We start from the raw sequence: 20,222 nt of genomic DNA on the forward strand, positions 1-20,222 counted from the left end.
CCCCGCCGAGGGCGGTTCCCGCGAGGCCGTGCGCCGGGAAGGCGGTCTCCACCGGGAGATACGTCGATTTTGACTATCTCTCCCGGGAGGGCTTCACCATAGGTGAGAGATTGCGTGTCCAGGGCTTAGAGTATTTCCTCACTTTAGATCTCCCCACATACCCAGGCCTTATTAGAGAGTTTTACGGTACCGTCCATAGGGGAGATGGGGGTATCGAGGGCACGGTAGCCGGTGTCCCATTGTTTATTTCGGAGGATATCATTGCCCACATCCTCCATCTACCACAAGTCGGGGTGGCTCCCACACACCCCGAGGATAGGACTGAGGCCCTTACGGCCATACTAGGTTATCCTCCTCAGTCCCCCTTAGACGAGGTTTCCGCTAGCTCACTTCCAGTTGAGGTGCGGATCCTCTTGAGCATTCTGTCTAGGTCCTTGTTCCCTAAGACAGGGAGATTTGATTTTGTAAATGAGAGAGACCTAGCTCTCATGTTCTACATTCTCCAGGATACCCCAATCAACTTTTCCAAGATGATGTATAGGTATCTGTGTGAGCCCCTAGATAAACCTAGGCTCACTCTCCCATACGGCATGTTATTCACTCTTTTGTTTAGGGAGTACGAGATTCCCATTCCTGAGGGGGAACCCTCTAAGGCATTGCGATGGACAGATCGCATGCGAGCGGGGACCCTACACAGGATGGGGTTTCGGAAAGTAGCAGGGACATGGGTTAGGAAGTCTTCCACCTCCACACATACCACCAGACCTTCCCCCAGTCCAGAGCCAGATTCTGACTACCCTGACATTCCCTTCACCTCTGCTCCTACCACCTCAGCCGGACCCTCCTCCCAGCTCCACCACCCATGGAGGTCCGCATCGCTCCTGAGCAGCTCCGGGAGTTGCGGCAGAAGATTGTTAGAGACCTGCGAGAGGATCTGCTTCGGGAGCTCCGAGGTTCAGTGCCTGCTCCCTCTCCCGCTCCATCTTCAGCGTTGGTCCCTTCCCTGACGGCCGTGACTGACATGACGGCTCATGTGCGGGAAGAGATCTACAACATGAGGACCTTGATCCAGGCCCAGTTCCATAGCATGAGTGAGGTCACGAGCACCACTCGACAGATGCGGGATGACATAGGACGTGACATGCACACCACTACCGAGGGGGCCGAGCGCTTGTCGAATGTGCTCATCAACAAGCTGGACGAACTGCAGAAGTCGGTGCTCGAGCTCGATACGACACAGAGCAGGGCCATCCAGGCCATCATTCGTCAGTTAGAGAACGTCACCAATGCGGTCCAATCACTCGTGGAGCGCATGCCTCGGGGAGCCACATCCTCGAGAGGAGGAGATACATCCTCGAGAGGAGGAGATACATCCTCGAGAGGGGGAGCAACATCCTCGAGAGGGGGAGCCACATCCTCGAGAGGAGCTACATCCTCGAGGAGACCGTAGCTGCTTTTTGTGTTTTATTTTGACATGTACTGTTTTGCTTTACTTATTGTATTCTCAAATATATTCACATCCACATCAATACAATGAGTAGACATCTTATCTTCATTTCTGTGCAATTTGATTTATGATTGATTGTGTGTTCTGCTTACCTCCTTTTTTTTGATACGATGACAAAAAGGGGGAGAAATATGTATAAAATATGTAAAAGGAATCAATGAAAATCATTAAAAAGAAAAAAAACTTTTAAAAACACACAAACATTTGTTCTTAGTGGATTTGGTACCTCGAGGCTCATTATCTCTCTGTTGGGGCTCCTAATGGAGTAATCTCCAGAATCTATTCAAGGGATATTCGGAGATTAGCTGAATCCAACTCAAGAACAAATTGACAGATTTTCCCTCTAAATACCAAAATTTAAAATTCAAAAACTTCAATATACCAAAAGGAAATTCAGAGAATCAAAACATAGTAGAATGCATATGTTGAGGGGGAGAATCTGAATTTTTAAGAAAGCTAAATCATTAATTATATATAAGCCAAACAATTGATTGAATGATATGAAGGCTTATATAATTCCAAATGAAAGGGGGAGCTTTAACTCCAAAATTTACTGTTTCACACCTTTCAAGCTTGGATAAATTAAATTACCAGACATTTGAATTCATTTATGGATTTTATTTCCTTGTTTATTGAGCAATTCACTTTACATATACTCAATGTTTTGTCATCATCAAAAAGGGGGAGATTGTGGAGTGATTGATTAAAACCCTATTTGATTTTGATGAGCTCAAAGCATTTGAGTATATCTTTTGTCTACTAATGAATTCAATTGAGTGTTTCAGTGAAAATCTTGTCTAAGTGTCTCTAGACTTGGTTCAAGATATTTTGGATAAGTTAAGAAGTCAGTTTGGACCAAAGTCTGAGACTCGAGTCGACTCCAGGATATTACGAGTCGACTCCAAGCGTATCAGGATCACTGGCACGGGCTCGAGTCGACTCCGGATCATTATGAGTCGACTCCGACTGAGAACAGACAGACAGACAGAAGGAATCAACTTAAAACCTGTCAGCGAGTCGACTCCTGAAGTGCGCGAGTCAACTCCGATGTTTACCGAGTCGACTCCGGAGAGGTATGAGTCGACTCCAAGGAGTTACAGGCAGAAAAGTCAGAGAGCGGTTTTCGACCCTGAGATTCGAGTCGACTCCTGTGGAACGCGAGTCGACTCCAAGGATTGGCAGGTCGACTCCAAGGAAAGCGAGAGTCGACTCTCAGCGGTACACAAAGAAAAAGTCAGAGGGCAGTTTTTGGACTCTGAGATTCGAGTCGACTCCTGCATTGCACGAGTCGACTCCGAGACACCGCGACCCCAAAGAAGACAGAAGACCAATTTGCTGTCTCTGAGATTCGAGTCGACTCCCAGACAGCTCGAGTCGACTCCAAGGCAGCGCTTCACTAAAAACACAGAAGACTAAGTTTCGGAAACTGAGAGCCGAGTCGACTCCGGAACAGTTCGAGTCGACTCCAAGACTGGACGAGTCAAAAGACAGTAGATCGGGAGTTCGGGCTCTGAGCGCCGAGTCGACTCCCAGGATTGTCGAGTCGACTCGAGTGGACCAAATTCAAAAATAGATCCACGGACTTCATGGGACGAGCCGACTCCGAAAATGCCAAGTCAGCTCCAGAAGTTGGCGAGTCGACTCCGGGTCAAGTCGAGTCGACTCCCAGTCGAAGAGGCGACTTTAATTCAAATCCGGAACAGTTGCCGAGTCGACTCCAGAAAAGCATGAGTCGACTCCCGCTACAGCCGAGTCGACTCCTGATCGCGCGAGTCGACTCCAACCCACCAACGAACATATTGTCAGGTTGTGCAGAGTGTGCAGAACGGGCAGAAAAAGGTCTCTAACGGCTAGTTTCCGTGGGGGATGGCTTAAATAGCCACAGAGGACTGTAGCAAGGCAGAGAACAACTATTCCACTCAAAGAAATCAAGCATTCAATCTCTGCAACCTGTTCTTCAACGGAAAAGAGGGAAGAGCGACATTAACTCCATCCAACTTCCTCTTCCCAGCATTTAAGGAAGCCTCCTCCTGCATTCAAGTCGATCACACATTCAAAAGGAGACCCGAAGTTCGAGAAGCCCTACTCAACTCCAACTCAAACGTGTTTGAGGGCTTCTAACTTCTCTTCTGTTTATATTGTTGCTTATCTGCTTTTGAGAAGCTTTGTTTTCTGTTTGTCCCTTTTATTTACAACTTGTCTTTGCTTGATTCAATCGGGGGATTGAATCAAGAGTCTTGAGGTTGGTTGGTGAGCCGAGTGTAAAACCAACGTGTGTAAGGGTTCGATTGTGATCCCGGAAAAACAATCGGGGTGGTTCTAGTCGGTGAGCCTGGAAAAACCGACCGAGTTCGTTGTGAGCTCGTAAAACAACAAGTTTGGTTGTGAGCTTGTAAAACAACCGGCTGTAATCCAAGGGGTTATAGTGAATTCCCAAGTGAGACTTGGGGAGTGGACGTAGGAGCAAGGGTTAGCTCCGAACCACTATAAAATCCTTGTGTTTGTGATTGTTTGTCTCTTTCCTTTACTCTCATTTCATTCACAGCACATAGCAATTAATTAATCATCTGGGTAAAGCATTAATTAGTCATCCACAACGTTTTAAATAGCTAAATTCTTTTAAAGCCCAATTCACCCCCCCTCTTGGGTTGTCTATCTGGGCAACAGTCTCAATACTAGTTAGCTCCAAGGCATGCAGAATCATTAAACAAAACAAGCTTTCCTCCGCATTCACCTTCTCATCCTTCTAGTTCAGCAACGGTCACTTCAAACAAGAATAGCCTTGAAATTGTGCCGCAGCCAGCATATTCTCATGCACAATTTCAAATTTCTTGTAAATTGAGCCTATCACGTGACATTTTTGACTTTTTCCGTCAATATTTTAAAATGGATGCAATGCAAAGACAATGTTGCAACATCCATGGATCCAAAACTTAAGATGTACTTTGCCATCCTCTCTGCAACAAATTGGTGGATCAATTAGGAACATTGATGAAGATGTGGCTAATGACAAATCAAGCGCCAATAACCAAACTGGCAGTGAAAGTCTATCGGTAGAGAGAACAAAGAAGAACCTAAAAAAGAGATCTTGACTAGTGATTCTACTAAAAGGAACGGGATAGATGAAGATCCCAGTTTAAAGTGTAACTTTGCTTGGAATACCTGTTCAGACAATCCAGAAAATATAGTTGATGATGTGCTTTCAAGCCAATAGTCTTTGATGTCTCCAAATTCGTCCTATGCTTTGAACGAGCCTAACTTGAAGATGCTGCACAATATGGCTCATGCTATAAAGACTACAATCTATCAGCTCATCAAGCAAGCCTACCCATCATGGATGCTATCCATGATTGCCTCTACCATGTTCGTCACCACCAATAAGCATGTTGACTTGGGGCAGCCTATCAAGTTGCAAGGCCTTAAGTTGTGCTTCCCGTATCTCTCCACTCCATTCGATCTTGGCATTGGTTTTATCAATCCTTCAACTACACTGGACTCGGGCTTCGTTTTCTCATCAAACTTTGAGGACTACAACAACTTTCTATGCCCATGCAGTGCAATCTTCCACCCGAACACCATGCAACGAAATATTTGACTCTCCAACAAATCTCCATCTTCCATCAATTACTATATCAGCTTTTTGGGCATTTCAGCAAGTGTAGCACAAAGTCAAGAATGTAGCATACAAGATGGATCAATCTATATTGACTGACTGCCTTTATTATGTTGTCGCTAGCAAATACTGTTGGCCCTATGGAAAATGTGGTCAGAAAAACATAATAGAGTCCAACCACAATGACCAAATTTATTATCTACATACTTTTGCTCCATTCAACCCCCTAGAGGGATCAAGGTTCCCGTGCAACCAAGTAGGTTCAACATAATACTAGAAAGAACACAGCATCTGGAGCTCAAGAAAACCAAGAAGATCTAGAATCGACGGCAACTCTTCTCCAACCAAGGGACTATGATGCCGCAACGTCTATGATTGACCAAGTGGGCATAGGTTGAACTAGACACAAGACTGGACTACACAGGTCATGGGACCATGCAGGACATACATGCCACCTCTTTGGTGGATTCCTAAGATTTGCAAGTAGATGTGTAAAAGTTGCATCCTTAGAGTGGCCAGCCAAGATGGTGTTTTCAACCTTGGAAGAGAGTGATCCATCTCGGCTCCTCTTCTAACTACAGTCCTCCCGTTCTAACACCATGTGTTAGACATGCGGTAGTAGGATTTCTATCTCGCCACAATTGGTTGCGCCGACATACCCTTCCTCCTTCGAGTTTTCAACCTAAGTTCAACACCTCCCAACGTCATTTCCAAAGATCAACAAATAGACTTCAAAAGAAGCAAGGTTACCATATTATATTCTCTCTTTATTAATCAAGAATGTTTACACTATGAGTAAGATAAGATTTGCACTATGAACTCAGAGTCGCATGTGTATCAACACCAAAGAAATAGTGCTCTTACCAAAGAATATGTTCAACTGAGATGGTCAAACACATAAACAAAAGGAAAGAGTGTTCTAACACTGACAGGTTAAACTATTTATATTTCCAATATCCTTAAAATAACAACAAATTTTGAAGAGTCCATCTTATAAGTTCCTTAGGCTTTTGCTCTGATGATTTGTGGATATCTAAGATTCAGTATCTATTTTTCAAGGCAAAGACCGCAATAAATATATATGTATTTGTTGTTGAATTCTTTTGATGGGACTTTTGTACTTTTCATTTCAGTAACAACTCTAAAAGACATTGAAAAAAAAAGTTGCAGAACATAGATGTGTGGTGATGATTAATATTAGCTAGGACTGCAATTGGGGCAAGTACGCACTAGGGAAAGCATGATGAGAGTTGACTCTGTTTCCTTTGAAGTCATGCTTTCAAACCCAAATCCAAACCATCGGCTTAAGGCTAGCCATATCGGGGTCAAGACCATCCCATTTGTAGGCCTAAATTATTAATCTAGAGCATAAGTAGAAGCCTTATTGGATTTTAACATTCTTTAGAAAATAGCCGATGACCATATCAATGTCTCAACTATTTTAGGTCTGCTTTTTTAGATTTTTTTCAGCACATCTTTATTTTCCAAAGTACGAGTTATGGTAACCACAAGCACTCTCATATCCTGCTTTTTCATTAAATCTTTCCCTCATTTATTACTGCATGTCAAGAATTAATCTCAAGGACAAAAGTTTTAAGTTTTGCCTAAATGGAGCGGTTTCAACTGCAATAAAGCAAGCTACCACTTAGTTATGGATTTTGTTTAGTTTTGGCTGAAATCATTAACTACATAACCTATAAAGGGTGAATTTCCAATAGTTTTCTTTCTTTTTTCTCTTGAGTTAAAGGGGATAGATATTAAACATAACCTGATGAGCCAAAGCCTCCAAGAAGGCTGTAATTGTAGAACTTTATAGGAAACTAATGTGAATGACTAAATACAAGATGTTTTGCAAGAGTTGCATCTCTTTTATATACATTATATATTCAATAATTACAGACATTTAATTAGGAACCATTTGATATTGCTTTTGTTTTCTATTTTTGTTTTCAAAAACCCGAGAGGAAAATTTAAGTAGATTGAATAATTTATATAATGAAGCCCTTTAGTTGTTTTAATTGTTTGTAAAATCTTTAGAGTTTTTGATAGCAAAGTTTTTCAAAAAGAGTGAAAATAAAAGCAAGGAAGAGTATTTCACTAACTTTTAAAGAAACAAAACCATGAAAACAACTGCAATACCAAGCACGCCCTGAGATAGTCCATTAACATCAAAAGTATAAGAAAGAAATGCCCAAATTCAATATATTATTGAGTTGTTGTAAATAATGGCGAAAAAGTTTAGATGCACTTAGCACTTCAAAGAACTCAAAAATTGATAAATATTATGAATTTTCAAATAGCCTAAGTTCATATTCACAGTACAAAGTACTGATATATTTAACAAGGTTCACTTACATGCAAATATTAAATTCTGCATAACATGTAATGGTAATCTTGGCTTCTTTTGTTCTTCTTAAGTCTTTTCTTTTGAATACTATAAAAAAGCTATGTAATAGTTATCTTGACCGAAACTCAAAAATCTTGAAGTGAAACTTCTGAAACCAATAAAACTACTAAAATAGAAACCCCACAGACCCGACCAAAATTGAAACCGAGTTTCCAATCTTTCTATGAGACCTTAGCAAAAACTCTGTAATTTTCATCACGTGTCCCAACATTTATGTGACTCTCAATAACACAAACTTTTTGGTGCAATCTAAGGATTATAATGCACTATCTTTTATAGTTTTACCTAGTATACACATACTTCAAATTGCATGTCATGCCCATATGTCATACTTATGGGATGCCAGCACTAGTTAGATATGACTTAAATACATAAGGATACATCCTATTATTGAATTATAAAAAACTTTGATGCTTCTCAAATAAGTCCAAGGTACTTCCCAAGGATGAGAGGGAGGACTTTCCTTTTGTTGTTAAAGTTGAACTCTTAATGATGGACAAGATGGATGTTTAATTATAGAGTTTGCAACATTGATACCAATATATGGTAGCATTTTAGAAATTAGATCACACCAATTGGTGGGATCATCAATTGGTCAAGTCTATAATTTGGATAGACTTCTAAAATTGTTCACTAAAAAAAGTATATAATATAAACAACCTCTTCGCATGCAGAGGTAAGGCTGCATACATTTGACACTCCCAGACCTCATAGTAGCGGGAGCCTCATGCACTATGCTACCTTTTCAAATGTAAAAACCATCTATACTATCAATTGAACTAATATCCCATGTGAACCACCCTAGGTTTTCATGATACAACTAGTTTTCCACATTACAAAAAGCCTCTATCGTTCACCACGTTGTGGCAGCACCTAGGGTTTTTCCAAAACAGCTAAGGGTTTGTAAACTCACGCCACACCTCTCTGGCCTTTGGCCCTTCGCACACCTTTTTCTTCCCAAACATCCTTTCTTCCTTTAGTGAGGGTCATAAAACCATGCTGCAGCTCTCCCTTAATTCCTTTGACCTCCAACTCCAACAATGTGGATTGTTGTCCTTTGGTTATCTCTCTCTTGGAAAAATGGATTGATGTGACGTGACAAGCGATGAAATTCAAAAGTACATTCTAATCTAACATACTCTAGTTGGGTTTTTCTTATTTCCTTTTCTATTTAACATTTTGATAAGACCCTCTAGCTAGGATTCAATAAAAGGATAAATATTCCTTAGATACAGCCTAACCCATGCACTTCTACCATCCTTTTTCTTTTTTTCTTCAGAAAACGTTCATCGAAATTGAGAACTGGAGATTCAAAGAGTTACAATTATATAATCTTTCCATTTATTGTTTATTTCATTTCATGGTTCTCCAATTTCCTAATGCGATGGTAAAGTGACCAGCACATAATATCATTAGTAGACAAACTTGAGAGAAAAATCCCAATTAACTTTTGATCCGATCAAGCCATTAGGCCTTGATTATAGAGTTGTAAAAAGCACAATGGACGATGTTAATATTTAAAAAATATTTTAAAAAAATTATATATATCTACAGACTTAGTTTGCTTATATTGATTAGTTAATAATTGATAATTGAAAATGTGTATATGTGCGTGTACATATTATCATGATGATGTCATTGTTCATTTCCAGCTGACTTGAGCAGTCACTAAACTATTTCCATCAATAGTCCAAGTTTTGAAGCATTGGTGTGGAGTATTATCTGTTGTTTATAGATTTGAATAATGATTTAGTGATGGAGCCTATCAATGTTATGTTACAATATTTAATCAGACTATGCTATTGTGATAATCCACTATGCTTAAGGCTGTTATTCTACATATATGTAAGAAACTGGCTATTTTATCCTTCTTCACTTGAAAATGCTAATTTTATGTGACAAAACCTCCTTCAATTCCCAACATTTTGAACCATAAAACACTGCTGACTATATCATCGTCATGTATAATCTTCCCCTGCATCTATCGTTGCGCCATGATTTTGCAAAGCTCTATCCATCCTATCTTGTTTTAGCAGATACGCCTTTACCTATCTCCTGATCAACTGTGTTATAGTTTTGAAAGCACAAAGACAATTCTTCGACTGCACTTCATTCCCAAATTTCACCACGGAAATTATTTTCATTTGTAATCTATCCATGCAACCCATATTGGTATGGCTTGTTATTAACTGAATTTTAGAATGCTTAAAAATATTCATAAGCAGTTATATAGAATTCACAATCTTTTCCTATTATACAGAAAGGTGGGCCTAAGCTAAAAGTTTTGCAGTCAATAGATCAATGACAAGTATGAAGAGAAAAGGGCTTAAGGCGAACCACTGCTGCAGGCACTTTGCAATTCTAAACTCGTGGGTCCACCGCCGACATTCATTACACGTCACTATGGTCAGAGTGTCGGTTCAAGTTAGCATGGAAAAAGCTGAAAAATCATACTTCATTAGAATCAAGGGGGAAAACATCAGAGTAAAAAATTAACAAGAGCAAGGAAGAAGCAAAATAAAAGGGAAGACTTTAATAAGACATCCACGGGACTCCTCCTTTCACAGATATGGGTTCCTTAAACTCATCCTACTGTAACCGTTCATGAATTCTATCCAAATCACATTGCAAACTGATAACAATTACTCTTATTTCACAATAACTTGATAGGAAACGACACCCTGAGATTGTTTTACCCTCACTGAGTCATCTTGTGCTCAAAAACCTAATATTTTCCCTCCATTAGTTCACAATTTATCCAAAAACCTTGTATAGAGAGAACTAGACCAATCTTATAGGACTGCAGTGATTCCAATTCTCGTTACCAAAAGGATTTCAGAGATTATCGTTGTACAACTTTACGAAGAGAAGGTTGAATCGATCAAAGGGTGAGAAGGAGAGAAGGACTGGAGTGAGTACCTGTGGACGTCGGCGAGCTTGTCCTGACAGAGGTCGGCGAAGGTGTTGAGGAAGCGTGCGTTATTGCTGATGAAGATATTGACCTAGAAAGGATTGTTAAAGGAGGAAGAGAAGAAGTTGAGAATAGAAAGAGATGGCTAGGATCAGGTTTTAGGGTTACAGACGAGGTAGAGAGTCCTCTGATCGGAGATGGCGAGAGCGGCTTCCTCTTCCTCGTCCACTGGTTGGGGCGGATAAGCCGAGAAGGAGGGAGGAATGGAAGGGCTTCGCCCCGCTGCTCTCCGTGGCATCATCGATCGACCTTTTATTCTGTTCACTTCGACTTCGCGCGCGAGAGAGAAGAGGCCACCGAGAGGAAATAATCACCAGGCTGGTCGCGTATGCATTTGGGGCCACACAAGCGGTCCAGAAATCTTGAGTAAGATGCGTCTTCCGGTTAACGCGTAGCAGGTGGGGGCGGGTGTGAATCTAAACATTTTAAAAATCACAAAGAAAGCTAATAGTTCGCTTCAGAGGAAAAATTTAAAATGAATTTCGTAGGATTTCTCTGAGTTATTTTAGAAAAAAAATAAATTAAATATACAAAAAGAAGAATGAAAACTCAACCCCATTCTAAAATTTCAGAAAATTAGAAAAAATAGAAAAAAATATAAAAAATCATCTCAAATATTCATAAAATTTTAAAAAATAAAAGTTAGCTAGATATGTTAACGTTAGCTAAATATGTTAAAAGTGTTTAAATATATTAGAAATCATCACGCATAGAAAATGTTGTCGTTGGGAGCCAACTTATCCTAGACGTCGAACGAGTGACGCATTAGTGCTGGAGGACTCGGTGATCGGCGACTCAAATCCGACTGCACTTAAGGCGAATGGCTGCTACTGGAATTCTAGTCCGCGACCGTGCTCCAACCTGAAACAGCTAAGACGAAGAAGTCCTCTTGCCGATGTGTGTCCAGTGGGAGATCCTCCGATGCTTAAATCAGAATGATGCTTAGAAAACAGAAGGAGATTCTCAGTAGTCTGTCAAGGCGTCCAAGCACTTATCTGAAAGTTCCTCCGGAGAGTTCATTGTATAGGTGAAGGTGAGAGCCTGACGCCGTAGAATTCAGACACATGGATCGACCAGGATTGGTAGGCTTTCGTATGTTCCAAATATTAGGCATAGGTGTTTCGCACTCGAATTATGTCCCGTGCCTAATTGGTCGGCGTGATTTCAGAGATTGTATGGGATCTCGGTTGTGGTGTCACTAACTATAAGCGGCTTAAAATTCAAACTTGACCATGCACTTCTAGGCATACCAAGTGGCTGCCCCGATTGGTGATTTACTGGCTTCATGATGAGCTTTAGTTGGATGGCCCCTCGCATGAATTGTAGTTGGTTTTGATGCATATCACTTGCCCCCTACTTCTATAGTCGAGCCGAGCTTGCTGACTCGAGTTGCAGAAGTAGCTTTCTTGATAGAATCATTTAACAAAAATTGTTGAGGAGGATACGAACTGCATTCTCATCGAAGAATGGATATTCTCCACATTCTACATTTATGAGGGGCATGACCATGTTTGTCTTTTCCAAAAAGTTGTAATCATGAGAGGGATGTTTGCAGGTTAAATGGCCATTTGGAATCGAAGGCAATTCAAGATGTCACTCAGGGGCGAATGTATGGGTGACACGTGGCCAGAGTTGGTGAAGTATCGCATTGGAATGGGTTTCTCGGATCTTTTAAATAGGGAAGACGGTAGCCCTAACCCTTTCACCTTGTTCTTTCCTACTTTAGAGCCTAGTGAGAGGAAGAGAGCAAGTGTGAGATTTAGGTGGCCATTCCTTCTATGCTTTCATTCCATAATTCTTCTTCCTAGTTCTCAGCTAGAGTTTTGCTTTTGTCTCTCGATGGGTTACTCTATGTCTTTTTCTTTCTCTTGTATCCTTCGGTCTTTCTTTTACATGCCCTTCATAGACTCGTTGTTGAGTAATTATTGTTCTCCTATATGATTTTGATAACCCCAAAATATATGAGTATATTTCATATTATACTAATGAATTCAAGTGAGTACTTTAGGGAATATATTGTTAAATGTATTAAAATGCCTTAGAAAATAGTTTAGGAATTTTAAGTTTAGTTTCTACAATGTTTGGAACCATTTTAGTTTTTGCCCTGCACTCGAGTCGACTCTGAGGATTTCTGAGTCAACTCTGGCACAAAGGCTGCTATCTGGCACGCCCTTGAGATGACTCCTAGTTTGGGTGAGTCGACTTCTGACGGATTTGCAGAGAGCAAAATTTCTGAATGCAGAGCACGAGTCGACTCCGACTGAGATCGAGCCGACTCATAGAGCTAAGACAGAGACGTATTTTCTGGGGCATATTTTCCGAGTCAACTCCGACTGAGGGCGAGTCGACTCCTGCAAAAAGACAGAAGACCTGCTGATGGGGGGAAAAGTGAACCACCCCACAAGATGCAATTAAAGTACTTGAATCCAATGTATATGCACAATCCCAATAAGGATGGCCTCGCCAAGTACGGCATCAACAAACACGAACTCGACAGGTATGACTTCGGCAGGCATGACCTCAGCAGGCATGACCTCGGCAGGCATGACCTCGACAGGCACGGCATCATCAAATACGATCTCGGCAGGCACGACCTCAGCGGGCACGACCTCGGCAAGCATGACTTCGGCAGGAACGACCTCGGCACGCATGGTCTTGGCTGAGCAAAGCCTGATTGACCTCAAACCGACCCTGACTCCACCAACAGTCAAGCCAATCCGCCTAAGGAAAGGACCATCAAATCTTCCATACCCGGGATCAAATTCTGCAATCTTTGCCTTAATGGCTGTCAACATTTAAATTCATGCAATCTCAACCAATCGCCAGCTAGCCCGAAATCTCGGACCGTTTAAGGTAACTCATTTAAACCATGATTCGCGCACACACCCGATTACGTGTAACCGCTACACCCCCTCCTATAAGAAGGGGGGAAGCTCTAGGGGGAAGATCTTCTCCCTTGGCCAAAAACATATCTCTATTATCTCCATTATCTCCAAACCCCTCTCTAACTTAAGCATCGGAGGGTCTTCACTGGATCCCCCAGCCAAAGGCTTCTTGCAGATCCGCCGGAGACAACCGTCAGCCACCGCACCGGTAGCAGAAGAACCTCCTCCTCGGCTCGTGGTCACCCACGGGTCTATTTTCCAGCAACAGTTGGCGCTAGAGGAAGGGCCCGAGTCGTGATCATGAGACTAAGGAGAAGAAGAGCTTCTAATGCTTTCCGACATCGTGCACCAAGCCCTGGACGCTTAGTCCAGAGTCCACCACCAAAGCCTCTGACGGATCAAGTTCCGTAAATCCAACCTGTTGCCCAAGGTGACAAGCCAAGAGGGGGGGTGAATTGGTTTCTTCTAAATTTTGGTGCTTTAAACGTTTTCTTAATTAAGTGCAGTGGATGCTTCCTTAAACTATTTGAATGATTTAAACTAGTGCAAAGATAGAAGATGATGCAAGAATAAACGTAAGCACAAGCACAACACAAACACAACAATATATAGTGGTTCGGTGCTCTCCTTAGCACCTACGTCCACTCCCCAAGCGTCCCCTTGGGAATTCACTATAATCCCGCGGATTACAGTTGGATTGTTTTCCGGGCTCACAATCCAAAAACCTTTGTTGGTTTTACGGGCTCACCAACGAACCTATACACTTGGTTTTCCGGGTTCACCAAAAACCTTTGTTGGTTTTGCGGGCTCACCAACGAACCTATACACTTGGTTTTCCGGGTTCACCAAAAACCTTTGTTGGTTTTGCGGGCTCACCAACGAACCTATACACTTGGTTTTTCGGGTTCACCAAAAACCTTTGTTGGTTTTGCGGGCTCACCAACGAACCTTTACAAAGTGTTTAACAAATAAAAAGAAAAGATTCAAACTCCTAAATGAGCATATAAAACAATATGAACTACAAAGAAGAGTTAGAAAGTATTTATCGCTTTGAAGTCGCTTTGCTCTTCTTTGTCAAGGATGCTTCACTCTTCAAGGGAGGATGGAGCTCTTGATGACTCTTTGAATCTGCTCAACCCCTTTCTTTTGACTCTTGAATGAAGCACTTGGATGAAGCTTGCCTTGCTAGGGTTCTCTCTTGAATGCACTTGATGTATTTTCCCAAAAGCTTGCTTCCTCTGATGAATACTCCCTCTTAAATACTTCTCCAACCTCCAAATAGTCTTTTCTGACCGTTGGATTGAAGAAACTAGCCGTTTATAGCCGTTGGGAGTCCAAAAAGCATTTCTGCACAACTAGCCGTTATGTTCAGCCCGTGTTTGGGTCGGCCCAACCTTCACTTGGGTCGACCCAACCTTCACTTGGGTCGACTCAAACATTTCTTGGGTCGACCCTCTCAGAAAACACAGAAACTTGAAATTCAGCCTTCCTTTCCTTGGGTCGACCCAACCTTTCTTTGGGTCGACTCAACCTTGGGTCAGCTCAAACTTTTCTTGGGTCGACTCAACCTTGGGTCAGCTCAAACTTTTCTTGGGTCGACCCAACTTTCAGAAAATTCAGAATCTTGAATTTCAGCCTTTCTTCACTTGGGTCGACTCAACCTTTCTTTGGGTCGACTCAAGGTTTACTTGGGTCGACTCAACTTCTTCTTGGGTCGACCCTCTCAGTAAATCCAGAGAACCATTTTCTGAGTTGTTTGAGGATCTTGATGTTTGGGTCGACTCATGCTTTTCTTGGGTCGACCCAACTCACTGTTCATCTGTGCCATTTTTGCAGAAGTGTGCCAAATGATTTCTTGATGTGCCGGGGGTCGACCTAATCATCCTTTGGGTCGACTCAATCCACACTTTGCTGGCATCTCAAGGTTAGATTCATTCATATAAACAATGAAATGTATCTATATCAATTTATACAAATATACTGAGAGTAATGAACTTATAAATGAAGTATCGATTTAACTTATAACATACTCTTGTTAAATGCTTGTTAATCATCAAAATAACACTATCATTCTCAATCTCCCCCTTTTTGATGATTACAAAATAAAGAGTATGAGCCTATTGATACTTATCTTAAAATCAGTTTTTGAAAAGGGCTTAACTTGCTGAATTTCAGCTTTTCATATATAAGAGTGAAGTCTCCCCCTATATCATTTAAATGTTGCCAATTTGACTTTTTGAGTTACTCCCCCTTTCATTTATAATTCATTAAAGATGAAACTCCAAAAATTTGAGATAAAACATGAGTTTCAGATTATGTATCGAGGTGTGAAAGGTGCGTGCCAAATTCTGAAATTATGTGTGCCAAATTCTGAAATTTGATATAAATTTTTGAGTTGATCATTTTCATTGTTGCAAATTGCTCCCCCTTGGATGTGTATGCTTTCCTATATGATTTTCAATTTGTTTTACAAATTATTTCTCTTTCTTTCTTTACTTCTCCTCTTATTACTCTTTCTTTACTTCTCCCCCTTTTTGTTATTCTATTTACTCTAAAGATATCTTTACTTCTCCCTTTACTTCTCCCCCTATTACTCTTTCTTTACTTCTCCCCTTATTTCTCTTTCTTTACTTCTCCTTTCTTTACTTCTTCCCTTTTTGTTACTTTATTTACTCTAATTTATTTACTCTAAAGATATCTTTACTTCTCCCCTAAAGATATCTTTACTTCTCCCCTAATACTCTTTCGTTACTTCTCCCCCTTTTTGTTATCATCAAAAAGATACATGGGAAAAGATGCAAAAAAAATAACAAACTTCAAACTTCATTGATCAAAATAGGAACATTTTAGTACATTCATGCCAAAAACAAAAGCACAATGTTCCTTAATCAAAGTTTAAGATACATGATAAACACAAAATAAATATGAGAACTAGATACATATCCTAGGCTTTAAAGAAAGATCGTGAGACTCTCCCGGATAGCTTGACTACGGCTCTCTTGGGTCCCATTTCTCCAAGATCTTGAAGTATTCTACTATTTGGAGATGATTGGAGAAAATTTGAGAGTGGGGAATAGGGTTTTCGGAAGAGGACAAAGGGTAAACAGTGCCCTAGATATGCTCTCAGGTCCCCTTTTAACAGTGGGGTCCCGACGTTGGGTCGACTTAAGATTTTCTTGGGTCGACTCAACGTTGGGTCGACCCTGTTCTGGGTTGGGTCGACCCAAGTGCAGAATTTTTCTTTTCTCTTCCTTTTTGCTTCTAAAAATTTTTCTTGCTTCCAATCCTTATAAATTCTTTCTGGGACAATGATACATGAGTAAGAAATCTATAGATAACACGTTTGACTCATGTTTCATGGGTTTTTAGAAATTGGAGGAATGTATCATGAGACTACTTGCTCCCTTTTATATTTCTTCAATAAAAAGGATCACATATGCCTAATTCCCTCCTTAGCGTGCAGAATCTATCTTCACTCAAGGGTTTTGTGAATATGTCGTCTAATTGTTTTTCAGTGCATATATGCTTAATACATATGTTTCTATTTTGCACATGATCCCTAATAAAATGATATCTTATTTCTATGTGTTTGGCTTTAGGAATGAGATATTTAGGATGTAAGCCAGAAGTGATCTCTAAATGTAGATTCCAAAGATAGTTTTGAAATCAAGTGTAGATGGAATCCTTTTCAAGTTATTTCAAGGAGTATCAAGAATAATATTCAAAGAAAGCACGAATGAAAATCCAATACCCCTTTTTTTTTAATATATTAAGTATATAGCCACATTAGAGCAATCTAATTAATTTTTAGAGTATAGTATAAGAGCAGATAAAGATCAAAACTTATTTACTCGAAAAACATAAGATCATGTTGAATCCTTAGTTCTTAATGACTTCAAAGTTCTTTCATGATATAAAAGTGTTGGAGCATAGATACCAAAATGTGAATTTATGCAATGTAGGATACATAAAATTCAGGGCTTTTGAAAGTTCTTTTAAAGCTCTCTTAAAGACTTTCTTTTACTCCCTTAAAGATCATAGCATCAAAATCAATTAAAATGAATTGGCTCATGATTGAAACGCTAAAGTGCAAGCCAATAAGAGCTCATTAGTAGATTCCAAAGTAAATTTCCAATACTAAGACAAATGGAATCCTTTTCACTTAGTTTTCAAACAAGTGATTTACCAATTAAGTACAGATAAAAATCCAACTTTCAAAAGATATTCAATGAAGCACAAAGTTTAATACCACTTTACATTTAGTATTCTTTCTCTTATCTTTAGTTGAATTTCAGATTTTAATGATAAACGTGAATAAAACTGAAACTTTATGATATCAAGAATGTAGAGTGATCTAGAATTATTCAAAATTTATAACAACCACTCTTTTTAATCTTTTAAGAACAAGTTATGCTTCCTCTTAATCTTTGAGAAAATGTACTGAAATATTAATTAAAAAATGATTCATTTGAAGCTCAAATTCTTTCAAAAGCATTTACATTTTCTTTCTTTTAAGAATTATTTGAGTGAGCTGAAATATTTCTAGACTTAAGATCATTCACTCTTTTAATAATATATATATACATATATTTTTTGATGGAAGTCTTTAATAATGTAGGAGAGGAAAAACATATAGATGATCATTGAAGTATATATATTTATAGGACTCAATTTCTTAATCAAGGTTTTTCAGCATGTATATATGAAGCACAATAAATCTTTTCAATATCAAAATAAAATCATATATTAAAAAAATATTTGTTTGCAATTAAGATCATCGAAAGACACATCATTCAGACCAATATTAGTACACTTTGAAGATAAGAAATGATATGTTTCAGATGCGTATCGGTGCAAGCAATCAAGGCATCAGAATTATTCTATTTTTCTTAAGCTATAGTTTTATCGAGAAATTCATATTGAGTTTAAGTTTTTATACAAAATCAGATTCTGAATTTCATTAAAGATTCTCAAGGAGGCTTTCAAAGTTGTAATTTGAGATATGTATCTTCACATTGTAGCTCATCTTAAATCATTACGATTGAAAACACATATTTCAAGCATATAAGAGCATATTCAGAATATTTGTATTTATGTTGAGTTTTGGTATGAATTATATACCAAAGTTAGGCAAGTTGAAGGATAAAACAAAATCAATTCATTTTGCCTAAATAGAGATATCCCTCTCTTCTCCTTTTTACAAATTTATTCAACTTTCAGATTTTAAAGATGATTGGGAGCATTACAAAATATTGAGAACCCATAATTCAAGACATCATGCCATATGCAAAATATATTATGTGTTAAGGTTATGCATTAAAATATTAAGAGCAAGCATGTCAATGATCAAAATCAATTCTTTTCAAATAAACTCCTCCTATTTAAATATAATCTTGCACTGATTTCATTCTTAAAGTGTGTTTTCAAGTGATTAAAAATTTGACTTGATTCTTCTTATATTACTTTCATTTTTACCTTCTATGCTCTATACTCTATTTGCTCCCTATCCGGTGGAGTTGGAAGGGGCACGAGGTACTACCACTAGCCTCCCTCTTGTGCCGTCCCTAATATACCCTACACCGAATAGTTGGGTCAAATAGTGCCGGGTACTACCACTAGCCTCCCCATTGGCACCATCCCTATGATGAGCAATATAGAAATGTTAAAATGTTCACTTCAAACTCTCCCTGTTTAAGTGTAATTTATTACTGATTTTATCCCTTTCACTAGTCTCACAAATGTGCCGAATGTATTATGCTTGTTTTGCTTTTTCTTAAGATTGAAGTATTTGCCTTTACTTAGATTTTACTTCTCTTGAATAATATCCATTTTTTTTTTTATCTCTCTCTCTCTTTTTGTTATTCTCAAGTAATTTACATGAAAGAGCAGAATAAAGAAATAATCTTATATGCTGCATATAAATGAATATCATGCAAACATCATTTTCATTATGCCCAATGATTCATAGCTTATCACAAGTTATTTTGAATTAGAGATTTGAGGCATAAACTTGTGTATTTCATGGTTATGCATTATATAAAAAAAATAAACTTCAATTTAATCACACCATGAAACAATCATCACTAGCATGAGAATGAAGCATGATATCAAGATGATCAGCAATTAAAGGTTTAATCATGCTACCATATAATTTCAAACTATTGATTTTGCTCAACTAACTTACAAGAGAAGAGTTTAGATTACCAGTGCATTTAGCATTCTTCAAGCCAAATACCTTTTAGATTCTTTTATACCCTTGGCTGAAGAAAATCTCTCTTTTTTTTGTTTGCAAGGGAATGTTTATTGTATCTTTCATCGAGGTGTCCTTCAAGTTGAAATTTCTTGCTCATAAATCCTGTATCATTAATAAAATCTTTTTCTTTCTTGAAGGGAAAGTCATTAGTTTCTTCAAAGATACAAAACATTCATACAATATATTTCTTAGCTAGATGACTCAACATAAGATATGGACAATAATTGAATATTAAGTCACTTTACTCAAGAGCATTGTCTAAATATAAGCAAGCACAAGTCACTTTGAACTAAAGAGATAACTTCATTAAGTAAAATGGTTCCAAGGACAAAGCATGTGAGGCAATAGAAGGATCATCGAAGGTCAAATCAAATTTTTTTTTTTATTTTCAGAATTAATTTTAGCTTAGATTCTATTTGCTTAAGATAATTATCAATAAGATATACAAGTTGAGTTTTAATCAAATTATCTTAAACAATGGTTTCTATCAAAATTCAGATTTTTACATTAGAATCAAAGTGATAAAACTATATCTCAATAAAAGATCTAGTTTTAATAAGAATAATATAAATGATCTTTCTACAAC

At 38.9% G+C, this 20,222-nt stretch overlaps 1 protein-coding gene across 18 annotated transcripts in view; it reads right to left on the bottom strand.

Annotated features, from left to right (window-relative positions):
- Positions 1–10,847, bottom strand: part of LOC103721441 (WASH complex subunit 3-like) — a 46,143-nt gene extending 35,296 nt beyond the window's left edge. For 7 of the 18 annotated variants that reach the window (XM_039120960.1, XM_039120957.1, XM_039120958.1 and 4 more), the window contains exons 1-2: positions 10,611–10,837; positions 10,447–10,529 (exon numbers count right to left, since the gene is read on the bottom strand). In XM_039120960.1, the coding sequence (XP_038976888.1) occupies positions 10,447–10,529; positions 10,611–10,739 (212 nt within the window). In that variant the 5' untranslated portion in view covers positions 10,740–10,837. Of the gene's footprint in view, positions 1–9,864; positions 9,968–10,446; positions 10,530–10,610 lie in introns of all 18 variants that reach the window. The other 11 variants (XR_005509328.1, XR_005509327.1, XM_039120953.1 and 8 more) reach the window with 5 other exon arrangements.
- Between the last annotated feature and the right edge of the window lie 9,375 nt (positions 10,848–20,222).

The sequence above is a fragment of the Phoenix dactylifera genome, unplaced genomic scaffold (assembly GCF_009389715.1).
Source record: "Phoenix dactylifera cultivar Barhee BC4 unplaced genomic scaffold, palm_55x_up_171113_PBpolish2nd_filt_p 000925F, whole genome shotgun sequence".
In the NCBI taxonomy this organism is placed as follows: domain Eukaryota; kingdom Viridiplantae; phylum Streptophyta; class Magnoliopsida; order Arecales; family Arecaceae; genus Phoenix; species Phoenix dactylifera.